General features: G+C 35.1%; 1 protein-coding gene across 1 annotated transcript in view; it reads right to left on the minus strand.

Moving 5' to 3' along the window:
- FBXL17 (F-box and leucine rich repeat protein 17) overlaps positions 1 to 23,816 on the minus strand; it is a 278,001-nt gene that overhangs the window by 169,492 nt on the left and 84,693 nt on the right. Inside the window, exons 5-6 of the mRNA XM_082300852.1 lie at positions 21,210 to 21,317; positions 12,694 to 12,824 (exon numbers count right to left, since the gene is read on the minus strand). Coding sequence (XP_082156978.1) covers positions 12,694 to 12,824; positions 21,210 to 21,317 — 239 coding nt within the window. The remainder of the gene's footprint in view (positions 1 to 12,693; positions 12,825 to 21,209; positions 21,318 to 23,816) is intronic.

Here is a 23,816-nt window from a genome sequence, read left to right on the forward strand (position 1 = left end):
AAGTGTTTAAGCACATTTCTAACAGCCCTCAATTCTGTGGTAAGATGTTTTCAAAACATGACTATGTTTTAATCAGAAAATGAAATCTGTCAGGGACACCAATGAAGAATTTTTGTTACAGTGTTCCAGGATAGTAACCTATAGTAACCAGGATAAACAAAACATATTTTAGAAGAGAATGACAAAAGAAACCTCTCATAGTAGGAACCTTTATCCCGTTTGCTTAGAGCACATGTCTAGAACAATTGTTTAGCATCACAGGTAAGGAGATACATGAGTGAGATACCACTAAAAAACTAGTTTTTACTTGTATTTCAATTCTCTTCTTTTGACTTCTGAATGCTAAATGCAAAATCAAAACCAAACCAACATTATTTTTCTTGGAAGTTTATACAGTTCTAAAATAGAATGGATTTTTGTGGTTTTATGCTGAATTGAATATAATGTGAAATTTCTCAGATACTCTTGCTATTATGTAAAATTAAGAGTGTCCATTACAGGCAGCTCCAAGCTACAATAATTATTGGCAGTTCTGTTGCTACTGTCATCAACAAGAGACCAGAAAGGGGCAGGAAAGCAGTCCACATGGAGACCACTGAGCACAACTAAGTTACATAGAATGTTTTCCTTTTTTTCTGGTTGTCTCAGGAGAGTCTAGTATCATTTAAAATTCCTGACACGCTCTCCCAGGCCAGAAGATAATTAATGGATGAAAGCTCAAGCATGCACTTTTTATTTTTACCCTGCTGAAATGCTAAAGGATGGCACAAATTTTCTAAGCCAAATTCTGCTGGCTAATAATTATTATGCCTGAAAGTAGAAATGGGACTACAGTTTGCAGTACAGATTAGAGAAACAATTTATTTAAGCAAGCGTAGCAAATAGATATGTATTTCATACATGCATGAAATATATCACATAAGTGAGAAAAGGCATTCTCTAAACACAGTCTATGCCAAAATTTAAAGGACCACTTTAAAAGAAATCAAAATTACTACATACAGATGTGTAAAAAAAGAAACCACTGAAAACTATCAGCCAAAGGAAATACATAGACTGGAAAAAAAATAGAGCCACACAATCCTAAAGGTAAGACCTTCTGCTTTAAGTAATTTTTTCACAGTAGGTAAGTATTTTCAGTATCTGAAAAGACTGAATAAATATTTGAATGCCATCTGACAGGCCTTACTTAGTAACCTTTTGTACACTTTTCAGCCTAACAAACAAATTGTTATGCCTTGTTGATAAAAAGCTCCCAAGAGCAGCATGGAAAAGCAACTTATGCAATAGAAAGGTATCTAGACTCCATGAGTAAAATTTACCTGAATCGATTCAAGTAAGGGCATAAATATTTCAAGAGTGGGTATCTTCTCACTGATAATCAAAACCATAAAGAAGAAGTTTTTGAGATCCTAGATCAATCAATGTATGATTTATAAACATGTTGAAGATATGTTGGAATGAATGTATTTTATATACCAAGCATAGAATTAATTAAGGACTATAAAAGGCCTTTTGTCTCCTGTTAGTATTGTGCAAACCAAATTTATCTCCAGTATCAAATTTAATCCAGTATGGCTGTATTTTTTTTCCCTTTTATATCAGCTCATGCTTGATTTTCCAGATTTAAATAAACTGTGCAATTTCAGTAGCATTGAAAAGGACTTTCAAGGAGCTTAGAAACATGAATTGGCAGAAGTGCATAACTACTAATAAAGTTAAGCTAATAGCAATATGTATCAGGAAAGAATCAGAGGAGGGCAGAACAATTAATAGACATCTGTGAATTTGAAATTCAGTTTTATAAATTAATTCCCACTGTTCAACAGTAGATGGACAACAAAAATTAGCCTTTGGATTTTGTTCTATTCTGCACTGGGCAGGGTCCACAAGCAGCTGATTAATCTTTCTTGCAGCCAGGTTTTTTAGATGCTGCATGCAGCCTCAAGTTTTGAAACAAAGAGTTTAGCATCCCCAACTCCTGGTAAAGTCTGTCTGAAATGTACTGTGGCTCCAACCAAAGAATACTACCGATTATGTTACTCCTGAAGCAACAAATCATAGTAATCCAGACTTAGAAACTTGCCTAGACGTAACTCTTAAGACTTCCTTAAGTCTTCCTTCAGTCTTAAGACTTCCCTAAATAGGAAGCATTAATTCATTCAACACCTTTAGTACACCTACTCACATGCAAAAATCTGTTACCACCCATCCAGAAAACATATAATATATGTATGGGTACATTTCCATACAAAAAATGAAATAAAAAGGCAAACGTATAAACTTCAAGATACATTTTTTGGGGAAGAAAAGTAACAAAACATAAATAATATCAAAATCATTCCAAAACTGTAACTGCACTGATCTTGAAGGTGTACTTTAACGTACAAACTTTTTTGTGTGAAACCAGATGAATCGTGTATGGCTTGTTATTTCGCTGACTTCTATAAAATGTTCATTTAGAAAGTACATTTGTTAATTTTATCAGAATGGAATTAAAGTAATAATCATTAATAACTTGTCATTTCTATTTGTGAAAATTCTTTTTCTAAAAGTGAACAGAAGACAAATCTATTTCTTTTACTATTAAGAGACTTTAAAATGCTTCCCAGGTAAGTTAATACTTCACTGCAGCTTGCCTTCCCTCTGACTGTAGGAAACTTAAGGAAGAAATTAGGAAAACACTACTGGCAGTGGTATGCCTCCAGATGATCCGTTTTATTAGGAGAACTTCTCATTTACTAGAGATCCATACACTTCAATGAAAACACCTTTACTAATGACAAGCTGGCAGGTCTTGGTAAATCTGGCTGGCTACAACATGTCAAGAGGTAACAGGATTTCTTTTCTCAGTGGAAAGAGAAGTACTGCGGTATAGAACTAAGCAGATCCAAGAAAGGAAAAGTGTCTCTTTCCCTGAGTAAAACTAAGCAGCTAAGCACAGATGGGATTTCCATCAGAAATAACGATCATGTCAAAGGCAATAACCACCTATAAAAATGTTCTAAGGTAATTCAGAAAAAGCCATGAAAATTTGAAATACAAAGCACTAAGTGCTGGTAAACTATTTTAACTCTGTCCTTTGGAAAAAGGATAGAAAGTCCCATTCGCTCTCGTTCTCTCATGCTCTGGGAGATGTTGCAAGGACAGGGGGGATGAAGAAAACACAGAAAAAAAACCCATTGTCTTTGGAAGCCATGTTTTCGGTTTTGTGCTGCAAGGGAGCAGACTATGGATCTCAGTCTGGAGTGACTGGAACTTGGCAAATTTGTTCCAATGCACGGTATTTGGAATTGCTCTTAACTCTCTGACTACCACAGACTTACAACCATCTGCTAAATGACACAGGCTAGATAAATTAGACTTAACCAGGTAAAGTCTGAAGTGGAGGGAAAATTAAGACAAGAAATAAAACAGAGTAGAAGGAGTTAATTGATACTGAAAAGACATGGAAAGAATGAGGGCAAAACACAGATTGCTCCCACTCTTCACTATAAACAGTAACAACAATGATGATGATATCAATGTACTTCACATTCCTTGTGGACCTTCTTTACTACTTCCTTGACCAATATGTTTTCCAGAATCAGGAGATAATGGTCTGTCCAAACACGTCATGACAAACTTTGAAAAATCAGAAGTTAGCAAGGAAGATGGCTGCTATGGTGAACCTCACTTTGTCTATCTCCATCTATCTTAACCAAAACACAGACTACGAGAAGTTAGTATGAGAGTAAGAGAACGGTTAAGTTTAGAAGAGGCCTGGAAGGCAACTAGAATCCTTGTCTCTAAGGAGGAAGACTCTACAACCTCTCTGGGCAACCTGTGCCAGTAGTCAGTCACTGTCACAGTGAAGAAATGTTTTCTGACATTCACAGAGAACCCCCTGTGTTTCAGTGTTTGCCCATCACCTGTCACTGAGCACCACTGGAAAGAGCCTGACTCTGTTCTCCTTGCTCCCTTGCTCCATGTGCTTATGTACATTGAACCTTCTGTTCCCCAGGCTGAACAGCCCCAGTTCTCTCAGCCTTGTCCTCACAGGACAGCTGCTCAAGTCCCTTCATCTTATTTATGGTCCTTTGCAAGACTCTATCCAGTGTGTCCATGTCTTTCTTGTACTGGGGAGGCCAAAAATGGACACAGCACTCCCAGCATGCCAGAATGGTAGAAATTATAAAAGTTATAAATGAGATATAAATGTTTTTGACACTGAAAAATTCAGGCTATATTTAGTGAGTGGGCTGTCTGTACAGAACTGTGAGGCCTGGGAACACTCTGCCACTCTGAAACAAGCCAGCTGAGTCTTAGCTCCCTTCAAGCACATGGAGGTGGGTATTTACCAGTTTCTTCCTTACTCCATGAGACTAAAAACTAGATGCATGGACTGAAGGAAATCTCAGACTACTTCACCATGGTTCTGAAAAACAGCAGATCACAATCACAAGGTATGAACAGACGTTTGTAAGATTTCAAACACAGAGACACAGTTTTAGCCTTTTTAAACTTTTATTCTTTGTGTTGCTGACTTGTTTTTCACTGACTATACCCTACAGGCATCATCATGATCACCACTTTAAGTTACTGCTTATTTTCCTCATTACATTATTACTGCACTTCCAGAACTACCAAGTTATCCATTCTGTTAGCTCAGTTTCCACTTCATCACTATCTTCCTCTTCAAGCTGAATACAGCTTCTCAAAGGCACATTAAATTCCCATATTCATTACAAGTCAGTACCTATTGGTTAATCTTGAATTCTAAACACAAAATACCCCTACATTTAACATCACAGAAAATTCAGAAAACACCAGCCTTCTTTGGTTTTAAAAAAAGAAAAGCAGGGATGACAGAGTAACCTGATCAGGATTGAAGATAATTAGCATGCAGCATCTGACACATTTCCTGTTTATATGATTACATGATCCCACCATAAGATGAGTTTACGCTCACCCATACATATACAAAGAAAAAAACACCCCAAAATTGCAAAATTTTTCATATTGGGCTTAGAACCCATGCAGCTGGAAACAGCCTAAAGCGAATTTAAAACATGGTTATGTTCCTTTTGAATGGTATTTATACTGGATATACGGACAGACTCTAAACAATACAGTCAGTGCAGTAAATCATTGGGACAGCCATTCCTTTTTCTCTCATCTTTTCAAGTACTGTGTCTATTCTGACTGAATGGTCAATTTTAGATTGAAACCTCAGAATATAACAGTAATTGCAATAAAAATTACATCTTCTTTTCTGAGCCTTAGTAGGTTAGATTTTTTTATTTTTCTGTACTACTTTAAATTATAACACTAGAAGTATTTTATCTGTACAAGAATGATATATATACCCAAAACCTTTCAGTTTTCATGATGCACTAAGGAATCAGATTTGTAACACACTGTCATTTCCATGCCTTCAGGGAGGATTGCACTTCCTTAATTTCTGTAAGGAATGTCATACAGAAAATCATCAAGCCACATTTTGTGTCAAGTCTGCCATTTTTAATTATTAGCAACCAAGTTTAAGAAATTTCTCCTTTGGTTTAACAAGTGCATACCTATCTCCCAGAATTTTTTTTTATGCCACAACTCATAAAATTGTTTAGGCTGATGCTAGTCCCTTGCACTAAATTACTAACTAATCACAGGAGATATTTATCATCTCAAGTTTTATACATGAGAATTGTCAGACTTAATCAGCCTCCTCATATTTTCACTATTTACAGACCTTCATTTATCATATATTTCAGCAGTGTGACAACAGTGGACTATTTTCCCCATTTTTCAAGTATGTTAAGACAGATAAAAGCATGGCAAATCATGACAAGAGCTTGAAAGTTTTACTGTCTCTCTGATAATATCCATTTCCACCAAAAAATGGTTCCTAAAAAACTATTTATTTTAATACCAGTTATAGAGATAAGTAGAATTAGCAGACTAACGCCTCAATAAATGGAAAGTTACACTTAATTATATAAAATGCATTCTGGTTTTTATCATTGCTTAAATTCTGCAGATGGTACAAGAGTGATCTGTTCTAAACAAATGTTTGTAAAAATTAATTTCTTTCATAACAATGTTGAAGAAACAGTTCCCAGAAGCCTTTATAATGTGGGTTCAGGGCAGATTAATAGAAGCTGAAAGGATGACTAACACTGATAAGATTAATGATTTGGGAGATAATTGCTGAGATATGTGTGAAATCATACCCCACATTCTTTTTCCACTGCACTGAGGAGTAACAAAACATTCAAAATACATGACCATTGCTTGATTCTGCAGGAAGTTCATCTTGCACTCTTGGGCATGTAAGGTGCCATGCTCACACAGTACTGCACAACAAGAGCAAAACTAAATTATGTAAGATAACACTTCACTGAAATAAGGTATGAATGAGAACTCCCAAGTCTACCAAAGGAAGCACTGCAGCACAAACGCTACCTCAGTGTTCATGGAATCACAGAAACTGAGCTGTGGGGATCCATGCTTGGAGCACACTGGTCTTTATGAACTGTACCCCATGGAAAAGACCCACACTGAAGCAGTCCTTGAAGAACTGCAGGCCATGGGTAGGACATACACTGGAGCAGTTTTTGCAGGAGAGCAGGGAAGTGGGGGAGGGCGTGGTAAGAATACCTTAGATGGCTGCCAGGTGCGCAGCAAGCCACTTCTCAGCAGGACTGGGAAAGAAAATAAGATGAAAAAGGCTTGTAGGTCAAGATAAGGATAAGGAGATCACTCACCACGTACACAAAATGGACTTGGTTTGGAGAAACTGATCTAGTTGCCAATTAGAGCAGGATAATGAGAAATAAGAACAAATTTGGAAACACCTCACCTGCTACTTTTTCTGGGCAAAGTTTACTCCCAACTCCTTTCTCTCCTCTCTCAGAAAGGGTATGGGGAATGTGGATTGCAGTCAGTTCACAATACTTTTCTCTGTTGCTCCTTTCTTCTCATGCACTTCTCCTGGTCCTGAGTGGGTGTTTCATCTCACTTTGTCCCACTACTCTGCACTAATCACAAAGGGGTTTTTTTTTCATTTATTTTTTCATAATCATTAAAAAAAAAAAAAAGGAACACAAGACCCAGAATTTAAAGTAGATAAAGAAAACTGCCATGCTTAGGTGAATTCTTTGTCCAACTTCTACGCTTTGTTCTGAATTTAAAAAAAAACCTGACAGCCAGTCTCAAATCATTTCACAAAACATCTGCAGGGTGAAGCAAATTTTCTTCTAAATTTAATTAAAAAGTATGACATTCAAAAGAGTAAGTGATTTTAAAAGTAAAATTAATTTGTGTTACATTATTTAAGTTTTTATTGAGTTCAAGTTTTTAATGTAGCTGACTAAACATCTGAAAAATATGCAGAGAACTCTAAGGAGATCATCTTTCAGATAACTCGAAATAGATGAAACTAAATTAGAATTAAGAAATGCTACTGTTCACCTAGAATGATTCATGACAAATATCATATAAAAGTACAGTTATTTTCTGGAAGACTCTACTATATCCACAAGTCCAGATTATACAAAATTACAGGAATAAGTATCAATGCTCTTGAAGTACATTCCCACTTCAGTCACATCTAAGGTGATGAATACTAAAATCCTATATTAGCATTTTAGTCATCACAGTTAAAATGGACATTCTGATTAAGGAAAAACATAGGCAAGATGAAAGTTTTGAATTTTCACTTTAGAAGCCATTTCATTAAAATAATTTCTACATCAAATACACAGAGACTTTTAATTTCAGGAGGAGAAAACTTTTTCTCTTATTTTTCCAGAAAATAATTCTAGTGTTTACTAATCTTGCGTTTTATTAAAAATACACTGCAAGAACTGAGCTACTATTGTGATGCTCACATCTGCTAATGAAATGTTGGGGCATTCACATATACCAGCAGCTCTGGGACTAAACACAGTGAGCTAATCTCCTGCTGAGAAAATCTACAGCACTGTATCCTCTACCCACAACGCGTCCAGGTCTCATCAGATGCTCTCAATGTTGATTACATGAGTTTACATGAATGCACAGTAGGCAGTCAACATAAAATTTTAAACACTTCTCTAATGTACAGAAGACCACATTAACAATTTATTCTAAGTAACAATGTGGAAACCCCAATATTCTCTGTGCCGACAACTACGATATCCAGGCCTGAGTAATTGGCAGTGCATTAGTGACCCAGTCAAATAAAGCAGATGGAGACTCTCCGAAGGTGAATCCTCCTTTCTCCTGACTCTGCAGCTGTATAAACAACTTGATTTTCAGGCTTATGGTCTGGTTACCAACCATTACCATGTTTCCACTAAATTTCTTTTGTATATTGACTTTCTGACTACTCTCCTTGTGAAATGTCTGTATTTTCAAATTCCTCCATCCTGGACTCCAACCATAATCCTCACCAACAAATCTTAATCAGGACAGTAGGGGGAGACTGTCCCATTACATTGCCTACTCTGGTTTATCCACAGTGGATTTTCATGGAAACACAAAAGAAAGAGCAGCTTTTCAGAAATGGAATAACAACACTAACTCCAGGTTTTCCATCTGTGCTAACAGCCCAGGGAGGTGGACATTAATGCCTCTCTTCCCCCCCATCACTAATCAGAAGTCCAGTGGTGGTAACCAATACCACCACAAGGTCATTACAAATTCTCAGTTGTACTGTGGCATGGAGATATTGCACATTAGCTTCTAAGTCGCAACCATAACTGGCTTTCAACGATGTCCAGATGCTCTGAAAATCTCAGCACTTGCTATCAAAGTCACCCACAATGTGTGCAATAAATTACATGAAAAAATACAGCTCTCTTGAGACATTATTACAAGAACATGTGGCACCACCTAGAAGGGAAGAAGAACTAAACTTCCTAAATGGTAGTGAAAATATTGTCCTTTGACTGCAAAACCAATTGATAATTCTGTATTGCAGGTGGGATCTTCTGGGTGACTGGCAGTGCCATGGGACAAAAGAAACTCACTGCACCTGTAAATAAAGTTTCTTGCCTCATCTGCATTATTCCCTTCTTTCTAAGAAGAAACATAGATACAATAGGGGCTGGAAAACATCCTCTATACAAATATTACACAAATATAAGGAAATATTTTAGTAAGAGGACAACTGAAGCAAGTAAGAGCACTCTTTAAAACTTCATCATCACTGCACAGCTTTTAAATGTTTGTCCCTAGGTGAATTATGTAACACAGAGGTTGAAGTGAATTGCAACTCTCAGTCCATAGTGATAAGATTCACAAAAAAAGTTAGATTGTCTGCTGTTTGCTTCCTGATCATTATGGATATAATAAATAGCAGATGTTCCTCAAACTATTAAAAAACCCACACACTCCTGAAAACTTTGCCAGCACATCATACTACATTTCCTGAATCCCCCATAAGATTTATTTCTAGATGTTCTATTTTTACTTCATCAATTGAAATTCAAAAGAACAAGGGCAGTGACCATAAAAACAACTTCAAGGTGATAAGGTTACTTAAAGCAAGTTTCAGAGTATATTATTCACTTCACCATGTACAAAGAACTCAATCCTTTCCAATTGCAAAGACTTGATGTAGTCTATTCACAGTGCATATGAAAAGAATTTGCAAGCTTGGTTTTGTTCATATTTGAAAGAAGAAGTAGGATTGTTTCTATAACAAACTTAACCAATATGAAAAACAGTATATGAAGCTTTTGAGTGATCTGTAATACTTACAGAAGAAATCATTATGATAGATTACTTTAATAGGTCTTTTCTGATCTTGCTTAACTCACAACTTTCAGAAACTTTTTACAAGTCATCAAAAGAGACCTCTTTTCCCTTCATTTTAAAACTGCCAAGAGTATCTCAATTGAACATACTTTTTCCGTTAGGTAAGAGTAAATTATTTTTTTTACTGCCCCGCATAAGCTTTCTAGATGCATATGTCCAAAACCAAAAAGAGCTCTGATCAAAACACAGAAATAACAGTCCTCATTAATTCTTGCATATGCAGAAGAACCACAGCACCAAATATCTTAGCAAGTGCCTGCCAAGCAGAGCTCTTACACTCTGAAAATTTCAGTTATTTAAGAAGAAATTTAATGATCACAGGATTAACTCTAACACCATGTCACAAACAAGAAAGGACTGCAAGTGTTCTAGAGTTATACTCCTGCTTATGGAAAGAATTTTAATGGATTTCTAGAAGCAATCATGAAATCTAAAATAAAGTTTTAAAACCAGTGACTTATTTCAGCCAAGCAATAATCAACTGCCTTTAAGACAGATTTAGAAGACACACTGTATGTTATACCGGTATTTTAAAAACTTTCTAGTTTTCTTTCACACTTAATAAGATGCACAAATAAATGTCATAGAAAAGTTTTCCAAGGTTTTAAAGAAGCCCCAGCCCTCAGTATTCTAAAGTGAACAAAAACCTGTCCTATTAAGTTTGAAAGGATCTGGAATACAAGTCCTGTGTAGTTGGATCTCACAAGTAAACCTGCTTCGTAATGGGGTGGCGAGCAGGGCAGAGGTGGAACTAATCTCTATTCTGAAACCAGGAGTCAGTAAAAACATCAGACTGCTACTATCTCACATGCATTGGAAAGGTACCAAGACACAGAATCTTCTCTGACATTCCCTCTGACTAGGAGCCACTCAATGGCATCAAATAAAAAAAAATTTAAAAAAATATTAAGCTTGAATAATTAAGAAACTAATTTACTGAGTTTAAACTAATTTGCATTTAAACCCAAGCACCTGAACAGTCCTCTGAGCTTCTGAAGGCTCGCTTTTATCCTCAAAGTTGGTACACTCAAAATACTCTGTTAAACTGGTGTTCACCTCAATTAAAGTCCTGGGGTTGTATCATGTTCCTTTTATATAATTTTCCACTATTCTCAATTGATCTTTCAGGAGGAGTAGAGAAAACTACTTTATTCAGTTCAGACTAGTATTTGGGGTTCCATGCCACTTTTAAAATAGGAAAAATATTTGAATTGTCAAATAACTGCTTATGAATAAGATTTTCAGAGGCATTCATTATTTTCTAAATTCTCCTTTTTTTTTTTTAACTAGAAGCTAATTCAAATAGCTAAACTTTAATTGTTATAGTAAGTCCTGACAAGTATGATCAGAAAAAAACATGAAATGGAAAACCTTAAGAAACAAAAATAAACAACTAAAAGTTACATACAGAAGCAGGTTATCTGTCATTGCTGGAAAGCGTTTCCTTTTCTTGCAAAGATTTACAATTCTTATAATTCATATTCAGTATGAAGTTTGAGAGTAATATATGTAGAATTAAAAATATATATTTATTATTGTAGTAATTCTAGTAAAAGATTTTCAAGAACAGTTTGACAGCAGTTTGGATCAAACTTAGCAGATTGCTGTACTCAAGACATTCAAGCAGACGGGTATATGTTTCTAAGTACTTTAATTAAAACCTGAAAACTGTGTGTTTTTTTAATTAGCATTTTTATTCTTATTATTTTTTTCTAGCTTATCATAGAACTTTCCATTTCAGTAATCTCATTCCACATATGAAAATAAGGCCCTACAGACAGAAAGATCTGAGGGAACTAAATGCTTTCAAAACCAATTAAGTTGCATTAAAGGTCTGACCTAAACCAACAAATGCAAAAAACTGTCTTAAGGGCTAATAGGAGTCATGGCAAAAGTTTACTGGTACTTTCTATTGAACACATTGCAATTTTATTACTTTTAGAACACTACACTTTCACCAAAGTCTGAGCTCATCTACACATCAGTACACCCTTAACGACTTTTGAAAGCCTTGAAAGCATACCTTATTAAAAAAACCAAAAAGTAATCATGGGAAAGAAGTACAACTGCTAGAACACATTATTCTGGTTTATATGAAACTGTTTTAGAAGCCCTCTCTGTTAAAATGTCTCTCTCCTTTCATTTAAAGCACCAGTTATAATGAAATAGTCCAGCAGAAGTAATTAAAAGCATTCTTTCCTGCGTACCCTCCAGTACTGACTTTGCTCATTTTTTTCATTTTAAAAGAAAATGTTCACTTTTAAAATTCTCAGTATTTTTCATTTTTCATCTGATCTGTGATATAACTATACATAATCTTTGTCCACGTACTTAATGCTGAAATAAATTATTTGATGAAAAGACTGGAATACAGCAGGATAGGAGGTATTCTGGTCAAAAAGAAAAGACTAGGCAATAACCCAGTTATCCTTTCATTCTCATTCTGCAGTTCTTTGCAAAAAACCCAAAACTAACCAAACCAAACAACCTTGCTGCTTTCTAAAAATAGAGGAATTCCAATATTTAATTCGCAACAATTTATTTTTACTTATGTAGTCAAATGTATGTTTCATTGTTTGTGTGCATATAAATTTGTCTAAATCCTTTTGAAGTAATTGCAACTGAACATTTCAGTGACTGTTTGTCCAGAGCACATTCTCCTGAAATCTGCATGAAACAAATTAGTGATGCCATCCAGTCATAACTAAACTTTTCTCCATTGCAGAAATACGCAAACACTCCACAAAATAGGTGTCTGGATGATTTACCTAAAACAAGCAAGAATAAGCACTCAGCAAACACCATCTGCTTTAATCAATCTCCTCCAACCCCCAAGCCATGAGGAATTATTCTCAACTAACACAACTAGTTAAATTTGCATTACACTGCTTTTGGATGCTATAATGAAGTTACCTGTCATTAATGATCCAGTTCAGACACAGATTGAGAGAATTAAGGTTTTTGCATCTCTTTACTATTTCCATCACGGTTTCATTATCCAGTTCTGTGATATGACGCAGATCCAAGCTTGAAAGATTTCTTAGCTATTGAGACAAACATGAGAGAAAGAAATAATCTGAAATTCATTCTCGTAAATAATTGTTGAAAAAATTTAATTCTTCTGGAAATTGCACAGTATGTGCAAGCTAGTCAGGAAAGATACAATTACTAGATCTTTACAAAAACTAAACATACCAGAGATATTCACAGAACTCAGCTTGAGCAAACTTGTGATTCAGGCACTCAGTTACTACATGAAATCCAGACACTCTCACTCAAGGTGAAATGCAACCTACAATAAGGGCCTAAGACTCCCTCCTCTTAGATAAATGGAGTGTAAGATATCAAGGTAAAATATAAACTCATTTAGCCATAAGAAAAATAAGACATGGAAGGAGGTGAGAAAGCATATTTGTGCTTTGATTCAAATGAATGCAATTAATGACTCCAGAGTATCAGGATTTCAAAGTAAACAAATAACACAAACTCCCTGGAAAATACAGTATTTATACTGTAGTCTCACCTGCACCATTATCAATAACAGATTGGATATTTTGAACAACAAAACATGGGAGTCACAGAACAACATAATTAAGAGTTATGCACTGATTAAACTGATTTATTACTACTGTTAATCATTCTTGTGTCCTTCAAAAGCAAACCCTTTTACTACTTTTATGAGCAATGGATGCAAAAAAGAAAATTTTTAGATATTTCTCCAGTATCAGTTTAGTCACAACCTCCAAATACTGTTTGCTTTTTAAGTTGTCTGAAATAATCTCTGTTATACTCTGCAAAAATAATTGCATTAGGCAATATTGACACATTAATTAAATTTACTTTCCCTGTAAGAGAGAAAAAATGATCCTCATCAGTGATTTAAGTCACTAAGGATTTGATTAGGTAAAAGCATACAACTGAGATCACATAATTGGTCCACTTCAGTAGTTAATTATTAAATCGATGTATTTAGGGTGGGGGAAAATGGGGGAGAAGGTGGAAGCATGGGGAGATAAGAAATAAAGAAAAGGAAAAAAAGAGGACTTCAAATGTAGCTTCTACAGAAACTGGAGTTTTGTTCTTTAAGTTTTTAACAGTCTCTAAACTAAAGCTGGAGATACACTACATACCGTTCCCAAAAATTCTGCAAAACAAACATAAAATCAAGAACCCTGACCTCTCTGAAACAACAGCAAGGTATGTCTACAGAATCTAGGACAATAATATTCCTATTATTATGATACTACGACAGGTATCACTGTGGAGATACTCGCTGTATTCCCCCTGAAATTCTGATAAACTTGTTTGCATATTACGAAGCAGAGCATATAGTGATTGATGTTGTGTTGGTAAAATAGACGCCTTTTACAAGCTTGGTCTCTTCTCATTCCATACATACTGCTATTGCATTCAATTTAAAAGCCTTATCTTCTATGTGCCCAAAAAAAGCTCATAACCAATCTCTCATTTTTTCCTGCATAAATTACAAAAAGGGGACGCTTACAGCAACTGTAAATTTCCTCACCTTCATAAAGCTATTCATATTAGATATTTCAGCCTTTACACCATGCTGGCAATAATGTGGACTATGCCTATGACACAGAAAATACACCTGCTGGACAATTCAACAATAAGTATGTTCCATTACATTAAATAACTATGGAGACTTAAAAGTCAAGTAGAAAATCTTCCCACTTAAAAAAACCCCAAGCTTTCTTTCACAACAACATTCTTCTTATGAGGAGATGACAACACTGGTGATTCTTTCATCATTATTATTACTTATGGACTAAAAACCACAAATTTTCACTGAAGTATCAATGCATGGAGAGAGGTCAGTGCTTCTTTAAAAAGTGCCTAAAAAACATGGTTTCAAATAAGGTAAGAGGTTACAGTATATTATCTACCTCAATGATGCAATGACGAATACAGCAGAAAGCATTTGTGGTTTCCCAAGGAAAAAAACTTTGGCATTGCATGGGTGGAGTCAAAAGCTAAACTGAATTCCTAGTATTCCTGTCCACTAAATTAATAGGGTTTTCAAGGCAGATTTTGTCCGTTACCATCACAGGAGAATGATCATTTCCTCATTGCTTCTTTCCTTCATACTAGTAATAGTCTATCATTATACTCAATATACAGTAACTCAACCATCACTTGCCTTTTTTACTGTCACATTCCTTCATTTTAAACAGCCTCCCTGACACCTGACCTACTTGGTAGGTTAATTCTTCTTTTTCTCATGCACAACATACTCGATGCAGAAAACCTCTGTGTCTTAGAAGTTTGAAGAGACTGCTTCAGACTGATACACATTCAAGTATAATTTGGTCTCTACAACCTTGAAATTGCCACTACGGATGTGTGGATGGTTTTCAAGACCTGCAGAACTGGATGCACACTCCCTTTTGAGACAATTTTGGATCAATCTGAATATGACAGTGAAAAGAATACCTCCCTGCCTACTTAAGTTAGAGGTATCAACTCTCATTCCTGGTGAGAGAACTGTTATAAATGTGTATGCAATCATTTTTCATTTAAAAAAAATAGATAGATGTACCTTAATGAAAAATTTCCTATCTTATATTCTACCTGAGAAGTAATTTTAGGGGGAAAGGCTACAATCACTACTATGATTCAATCAGTACTATAAAAAAATTTGAAGAGAAAAATACATCAGTCTTACATTCTCATACTAACCCTCACAGCTGAAATTAGTGTGATATTAAAAAGAAAAAGCAAACTTTGCTAAAGAAGACAATTGAAAAACAGATGCTGGACTCTTCAGTGCGTTCACAAATTCTGAGATTAAAATAGTGTACCTTTAAATAGCATTTTTTTCAGCAGAAAGAGGATATTCTGTGACTTAAATACTCGATCTTATGGAATTAGAATGCATAATTTTTTTTTTTAACCAAAACTAATTTTGTTCATGCAGCAACACCACTTTACTGAGCAATTTCAGGGCCATTCTACAGATATTCAAACTTTTCTTGAACTTTTAATTTGACAGCTTTGCAAATAAGCATGCATGAGCAGAATTTAAACTTTGAACTCAGCTACGTCAGCCAAAACGTTTTAATTGAAAAATGAATATTTAATATTACAAAACACACAGTGCAAATAGTAGGCAGAGGGCTAAATATATGAAACAGAAAATAACAGAATTTTTAAAAAGCAACAACATTTTAACTAATTTTGTGTGATACATATAAACACATTTTTGCTGAAATTACTGATTATTACCTATTACTTTTGGATCTCAAATATTTTAAAATATGTTAAAATCTTTGGGTTTTTAAAATACTTTTGTTGGTTGGTTTAAATGAAATTTTATGCCAACTGACATATTTTAAGATTCACAGATTATCACACTGTTTGTGTGACTGTCATGAAACTAACAAGATTTCTATATTGACTACTGAAACATGTAATATTAAAATATGTGCAGTGTTTTAGGTAATTGGAAATTACTATTACCATTGGGATCATAGGTAATTTTTCAGTGTGGGTGTATCAACTCCTGTGAATATTTAGGTGTTATTGTACTGAAATTGCTAATATAATGGTTACACAATTATTTTCCCCCTGCACACTTTCACAATTCCTGTAGAGATAGGCTGCCTTAAAAATCATAGAAGAGAATAGAATCACAGAACCATTTAGGTTGGAAAAGAACTCTAAGCCTGAGTCCAACTGAAACCTAAAACTGCCAAGTCCACCACTAAACAATTCATGTAAGATTAATCCTTTTCAGTATGACAGCCAAATTATTTCTGAAGGAAAGTGCTCATAAGGACTTAATGAGCTTTAAACTCGCCTCTTTTTCTAATTAAGCTTAATTTTCTTGACACTCTCTGTGTATACATGCCTTCGGGGAATAAACTGCTCTCGGACTTAAGTCTCCCAAAGCAAATGTATAATCACAGGAAATGAAAAACAGCAGTGTGAAGAAAGTTGTAAACCACATTCTTTTTATTATTCTGTCAATAGAATCTATAAACTATTTTTTAAAATGTCATGTGCATTAATTTTTACTGAAAAGCTGCTATAACTGAACTACATGATTGAGATACAGTGTGATCCTAGAACAGTAATCATACATGGTTTAAAGAATTGGAAAATGATTGAATAGCTACAAAGGAGACTATTTTCCCACAGACTGATTAAATGTTTTGCATATTAACAAGTTTTAATTTAAATTCTGAGGTACTGTGAAACATTAAGGTCCCATTGCTTAAGAAACAAACACACAATCAAAAACTGTGTTGTAAGCACAAAGATTTAATTACCTCTAGAGGAGGTACTTGCACATAATATAAACTGCACATATAGTATTTGTGCTATAAGACTAATTTCCAGTTTATAAACTCTAAAAGTTGCTGTAGAATTACATTTTTGCTGAGTTGTAGTTTACATCTTTATGTTATTTACTGTCAAGTACTTCTAATGTTTTTTTTGGGGGGAGGAGGAATTGGAAGTTTCATAGATACACAGGACACTGAAACCCTTTGAACCATGCAATCAGTCTTCTCTGCAACATCTTTTTTACTTAATTTAAAAAAATGACAGTTGGGTACAACCATCAAATTCTTCAAAAGACATTCACTTACACAGCACCACATCAGTTAAAGTATCAAGCCAACACTCATGAAGAATGTCCCAGAACCACTGTATTCAGAAACCCCCACTTAATGACTTTTTCCTGTGATTTGAAGACTAATATTTAAAAGGGCATATTACTAAAGGCAAACAGATTGAAAAAAATCATATTCCATCTTACGAAATCCAGTTCATTATACAAATTGATTAAAACACTGTTTTCTCTATACCCAGCAAAAGAACAGCAATCATGCCCTTAGTCAGGAAGCTTAATGATTTTCAGATCAGAAGGTATGCTGAAATACTACCATAAAAAGAGCATAAAGCAGAACACTTTGTGACAAAACAAATCATTTACTAGAAAGAAGCCATAATTTACCCCAGTTCAGAAAGGCTCTTGCAAAATCAGTCCTGTCATGGGTAGATTATCATTATGTATCTGTCATACTGATGATGTCTACACTGAGTGAGCCCTAAGAATTTGCTCCATAATTCTGAATTTTGATTGACTTCATACCGGACTCCAACTCAGGTATCACTAAGTTGGACTGGACACGGGTAACTATTATGAGATGAAGAAAAAGTGAAGATCCCATTATTCCAAAAATAGTTCTTGGATTAACTGTCTTCATGCATTGGTGATTAGCAGAATAAATTAGAATTTTTTTTCTGTTGAGATTCTGTACAAGGATTCATACATAATTAGGTGTCTGTAACAAACTTTATCAGACAGTCTGTCAGAAGTACATGGTGTAGAAGCACAGAGTTATACTTCTACAAAGCAATTACCCTTGCATATATATCAGAAACCAAAGGAAGAAGCCAAGGAAGTGGCTTGGTAATAAAATTATATCTAGATGTCAAGATTTGCTGATGCCAGCTGTTAAAATTCTATTACAACTACAACAATTAAACTGCTGAGAAGCAATTACCACAACAGGGGAGGAAAATGCCACTGCTCTTGAGGTCAAAGACGCAACATTAAAAACTCACTACCTCACTACTAAGAATACAAAGTTTCTTATTCCCACCTCGTTAATGAAAAAAAATTACCCTTCTGGTTGTTCTGTCTTCAACACAATGACCTAGTGTGCACAAGCACTTCCCACATTTGTGTAGATCTTTACACCCACAGGAGAAGCATAGTAAAAAACAATCAGGGATAAACTCCAGAGAGACAAGGATGTGTGGAGGGGAGAAAGAGTGCAAACGAAAAAAATCATACATGGAAAGCTAAGTAAATAATAAAGTTATAAAAAAAAATATAAGAGTAAGTGGAGATACGCTGAAAACAGAAGATAAACTACAACACTACACATGATCTTCTCCACAGAAACAGTGTTGATAAGTGTTGGACTAAACACTCTGGTGTCATGGAGGAGACCATTCACTTCTTTTGTGACTATGTTTCACACATTACAACTCTAAAGGAAAATGAAACACTCAGGTCATCAGAACAAACCACTGCTTTCAACTGAGTCTAACTGTGAATTGCATATAAACACACTCCCCTTTCCCCTTTCTTCCTGTGTATGTACATGAAGTGCCTCTCATCTTACCCAATAATTATTATTTACTTTATCTGACTTTTTTCAGTTTACAATAACTTCAACAAAAATAGGCACCAGTGTGATGACATGGTCTTGCTCAAAAAAAGCAAATTTTTTCTTGACTGTCATTCTGTTCAGTAGAAAAATAGTGAAAATAAACCCTGAACGTTTCTTTTTTTTTTTAAGTATCCAACACTTTCTCTTCCATACCCCACAATTAGCTATTAAAAAAGCTCTGCGACACAGCAGCACTGTAATTTAGAATTTCTCAAGTGCCAGTATTTTTAAAGAGAGCTAACATTACTAGGGGGAAAATACAGTAATAATAAACCACTCAATTTTTATACATCCATCAGCATCAAAGCAATTTCACAACCAAGGCCACTGCTGTTATCTCTGGTTCGCACACAGGAAGGAGGACAGAAGGCAAGTAGCTCTGCACAGCCTTGAGGGACACACTCACAGGCCATGGAGAGCAAAGAGCACATTCCACATTCTCTAGGAATGCCAGACTGGAATTATTACTTAACACTTATGAAGCACCAGTGAAGCACTCAACACAAAACTAATCATAGAAGTACATGATGGTTAGAACAAAAAATCATGTCATCAACAGACGAATTCTGGAAAAGACATATGCAGCAGATAATATTACTACTTGCTACCGGCCTTTCTAAAATGCCTGTCCCCATCTTTCTTACAAACCCACTTGAAGTACTGAAAGGTTGCAATAAGGTCTCCCTTGAGCATTCTCCAGGCTAAGTAATCCCTAACTTTCAGTGTTATCACATCACTGTCTTTGCAGAATTCACAGCCTACAGGAGTTGTACAGATAAAAATTGAGGGAAGGAAACTGAAATACCTAAATCTCAAGTCCCAACATGCACCAATTACTTACAAAGTAATTACATACTAAGAGTCTAAGCTGCCTCTTAGATATTTTCTGAAAGACTGTGTTCAACAGGATTGCTCCTATGTAAATCAGGGTTTCTAATAATTTATTATTATTAAACACATGAAAATCAGAAATACAAATTAATCTAAAAAGTCAAGATCTTGACTCTTCTTCAGTCTAATAAATGTGATTATAAAGTCACTTTGTTGAAGGATAAGACATATAACATCTATTAAATACTCAGTCTAGGTCAGAATAATGCAGTAACCAAAACATGTAGCTGAAAAGTGATCTTTGTGGAAATTTCCCACAAAGTGTCGGACTACATACACTGTTTATGTCAAATTTCTAAATTGTGCACCTCCCATATTTATGTTGTGTATATATAACCTATAGTTATACAATTGTAGTTTTCATAAGACATGAAAATAATTGTATCATTTCTTTCTCCCACAGATATGCACACCTTTTACTCATCACTTCAATACACAGTTCTTTCGAAATGGCATCCTTTGAGGTCCTATAACTTCACCATGCAAATTAATTTCCCGGGCTTATTTCTTTCTGCATGTGTTCCAAAATGCTTTCAATTCTTCTGTATCTTCAGCTAAGCAGCTCTAAAATGATGAAAGTAATTTACAGATATGCTGAATGGTTCTGTATAACAACAGGAGAGCTTCACAGCTGTATCAAAAAAACCTTTGCTTTCATCAGGCACACTCCATTTTCATTAAATATGCTCTCTGCTTCCTACCTCAAGATCTCTTTAGCCATTTTCATGTTTGCATGATCCCTGGATTTACTTTCAGTTACAAATTTTAATTAGATGGTGTTTGTCCACCTCATCCAAGTCATCCATTTTATTGAACACTTTAATTACTTTCTGCAGGTTCACTCAAGTTAGTTCTTCCACACATCACTCCTCTTATGCAAAAGAAAAAGGAAAGAAAATAAAATGTATCCGTCACACTATCTGTGTAAAATAAGAAGATGAATATATTCAGAATGTATGTACATGGGGGGGTACACTGTTGCAACCAGAGGTCTGTGTAAATCTCTTGAAATAAGAATTTTGCACTTTTAAATGGAATTTTGTTTTGTTTGTGATGGAATCAGCCACAATTTTGCATTTGGAAGAGTTTTGACCTGAACATCACTGTTAGATGGGAGAAAATGTATAATCTCATAAATATATTTTTGGTATATATTTTTACGCAGTGACATCTGAATGTGACTGCTCAAATAATGCAAAGTTCACTTAGTCACGTTTCTGTCCATGTCAGTGCTATAAATCATACACATCATCTTATCCTGGCTGATATCTATGAAACGGCTATAGTCAAATACACTCATGACTAGCAGAAAGTATTTATGATACTTACATTGGTAAGGTGAATGACTCCTTTTGAAGTAACAGAGCAGCCCATGAAACCAACATACTGCAGCTCAGGGCAATGTTCAGCAAAAGCTTTCACTGACTGATCTGTCACCTAACAGAAAAGATAAACAGGTAACAGTTGAATAGGTGGTATAAGCACATACTTAATACAGCTTAAGAAGTTTCTACATAATGTTGGCAAGCTGCTCATTTAGACTTTTAGTATTATTATTACCACTACTATTATTTATTTCAAGAGTTTAAGAGAAAACATTGAGTATGCACAGTTTGCATGGAGATATACACACTTCTGGCAGAAGGCAGAGAAAACAAGAAACAAGGCAAGAGAAGATGATAGCCACAAATTCAAATCTTATTGTCATCCTATTTATGTGCAAATAACCCAAGAGACAATTCTATCCACTATTTTCATAAACTATACACAAAATTCGTTATTGTCATCCTGTACACTCATGCTATACCCATCATTGACTCTGCAAAGAATTTGAATTGTGTGGTATCTTAAATTTATATTCCTTTTCTTATATTCCTTTTTTACTAAAACACAGCTATTGAAGATTTCAAATTAAAGGTAATATTACATCTGTTTCTCACATGAGACTTGGTAATCTTGGCAATATACCACTGTGTCAGTTATCAGCCAATAGGAGATGTTACCTAGTTTATTATTGAGATTTATTTATTTAAACAACTATTTTTCATCTATAATTAAGTTTGTCTAGTAAATTTAATAACTATAAAACAAAATCCATTGTATAAATGCATTGCTTTGTAAGTAGACTAAATGATCAAAAGGAACTTCATGAAGAATGTTACACTGACGTTAAGTACACTTATGACACCTACACACCTTCCTTTAAACAACTTAGGTTTATTTTTGTTTTTTTTTTTTTTTTCCCTGAGATATATATATTCCCAGTGCAAATGGCAGTAATGAAAAACTATATAATGACTGTGGGACAAAGCCTGTGTTTTCCAGCTACACTGCTCAGGAATGTCTCACCATGTCTGGAATCATAACTCCCAAATGCTGAGAACATTCAGAATTTCTAAGGATGTCTTCCTGTTACCACAGAACCCAAAAGCAAAACAAGTTTTGAAATATCCAGTGCATAGCTGAGCCCCAGGTGAATTCATATAGAAACACTATTCCTGCTGTACTGTGGATCACCATTACCCAGAGTTCCAACCTGCCCGACATGTTATTTTCCTGCAGCCTGGCAGCATATGGTGACTTTGGTGAGGACTCTGGCAGAAAAACTTCTGAAAAGATAACCCAGAGATACGGGTTTACAGGCCCACTACCTCATAAAAGCTGTATTGCTCTGGGGTTACTGAATATTGTTATAGACCTAGTGCATCTTCTCAAAGCAACAATTTCTCAGTGAGCAGAGATTTTTATTGCTGCACATCTGCCAACTAAAAGTAAAAGGCAAGCCTTTTAGGATTCTGTATTTAGAACCATATTAAATGCAAAACAGGCCAAAAGGAAAGGAAAAAGGGTCAGCTGAACAGATTCAATCACAAATCGGGTGGTGATCATGGGGTATCTGCAGAGACCCATGTCTCAGGTCTGCCTGCATGAACAAAAGCAAACCAGTGTAGTAAGAAATTTCTTCTTTGATTTGATCTGACACAGCCTTACTTTTTTTTTTTTTTGCACACTCCTCTCAGATAAGGACCACCAACTGATTACCAAAAACCTTTGACAAACATTATCACAAGTCAAAGACTTAGAGATTTGCAGCTGCCATGATGCTACCAGCACCAAACCAGGGCTGAAAAAAAAAGTTTATCTCCCCTAGAAAATAAATTAAAACCTCGGATTCAGCTAATGATCTTAGAGAAGGATTCTGTTACAATGTTAGTCTGCTCTCCCTACAGAAGATTCAAGTGTAATTCGCTGTTGCAGACAGGTTTGCCACTACCTGTCAAGAAAATGTAGTAATGAAAAATCCATAGCATAAATGCCCAATATCACAAACTCATTACAGAGCTTAAACCTTCAATCTACAAATGATTTCTTACTTACAGCTAACATTTAGGTGCATAAAGACTTCAAAAAAGGACACTTTGAATGCAAATTATAGAATTACTGTGTCTTAAAATACCTTCTTTTCATACTACAGTATTTTCTGCAATCTAAACAAAACCTGTGGAAAAAATAATTTTAATAAAAATTAATAACAATCGATTATGACCATTTTTATTAAATAGTTTACAGATTAGCAGTGAAGCTTTTCAGTGCTTGTTAGATATACAGCATCCATCTAATCAGAAAAAGATTCTTCATTATCTCTGTATGCCAAGCAAGCCTCACGATTTTCCAGGCCAAAGGAGTATGACATCACCTGATTATGCTTTACAATCACTGTGGTAGTTTAGACACATATTTTGCTACTGCACACAACAATTTGTTCTTAAATCTTGACTTATAAATAAAAAAAGCAGTTTCTGTCTTTTGCTGTTGGACAACAAAATTCCACAACCTGCAGAAGATGACTTCAACTGTTATTGGGAAACACTGTAAAAATTGTCACAATCAACACTGTAACTTCCTCTCAGCATTCTTTGTTATACCAGTATCTGT

This window comes from Coloeus monedula (genome assembly GCF_965178545.1).
Source record: "Coloeus monedula genome assembly, chromosome: Z".
NCBI lineage: Eukaryota > Metazoa > Chordata > Aves > Passeriformes > Corvidae > Coloeus > Coloeus monedula.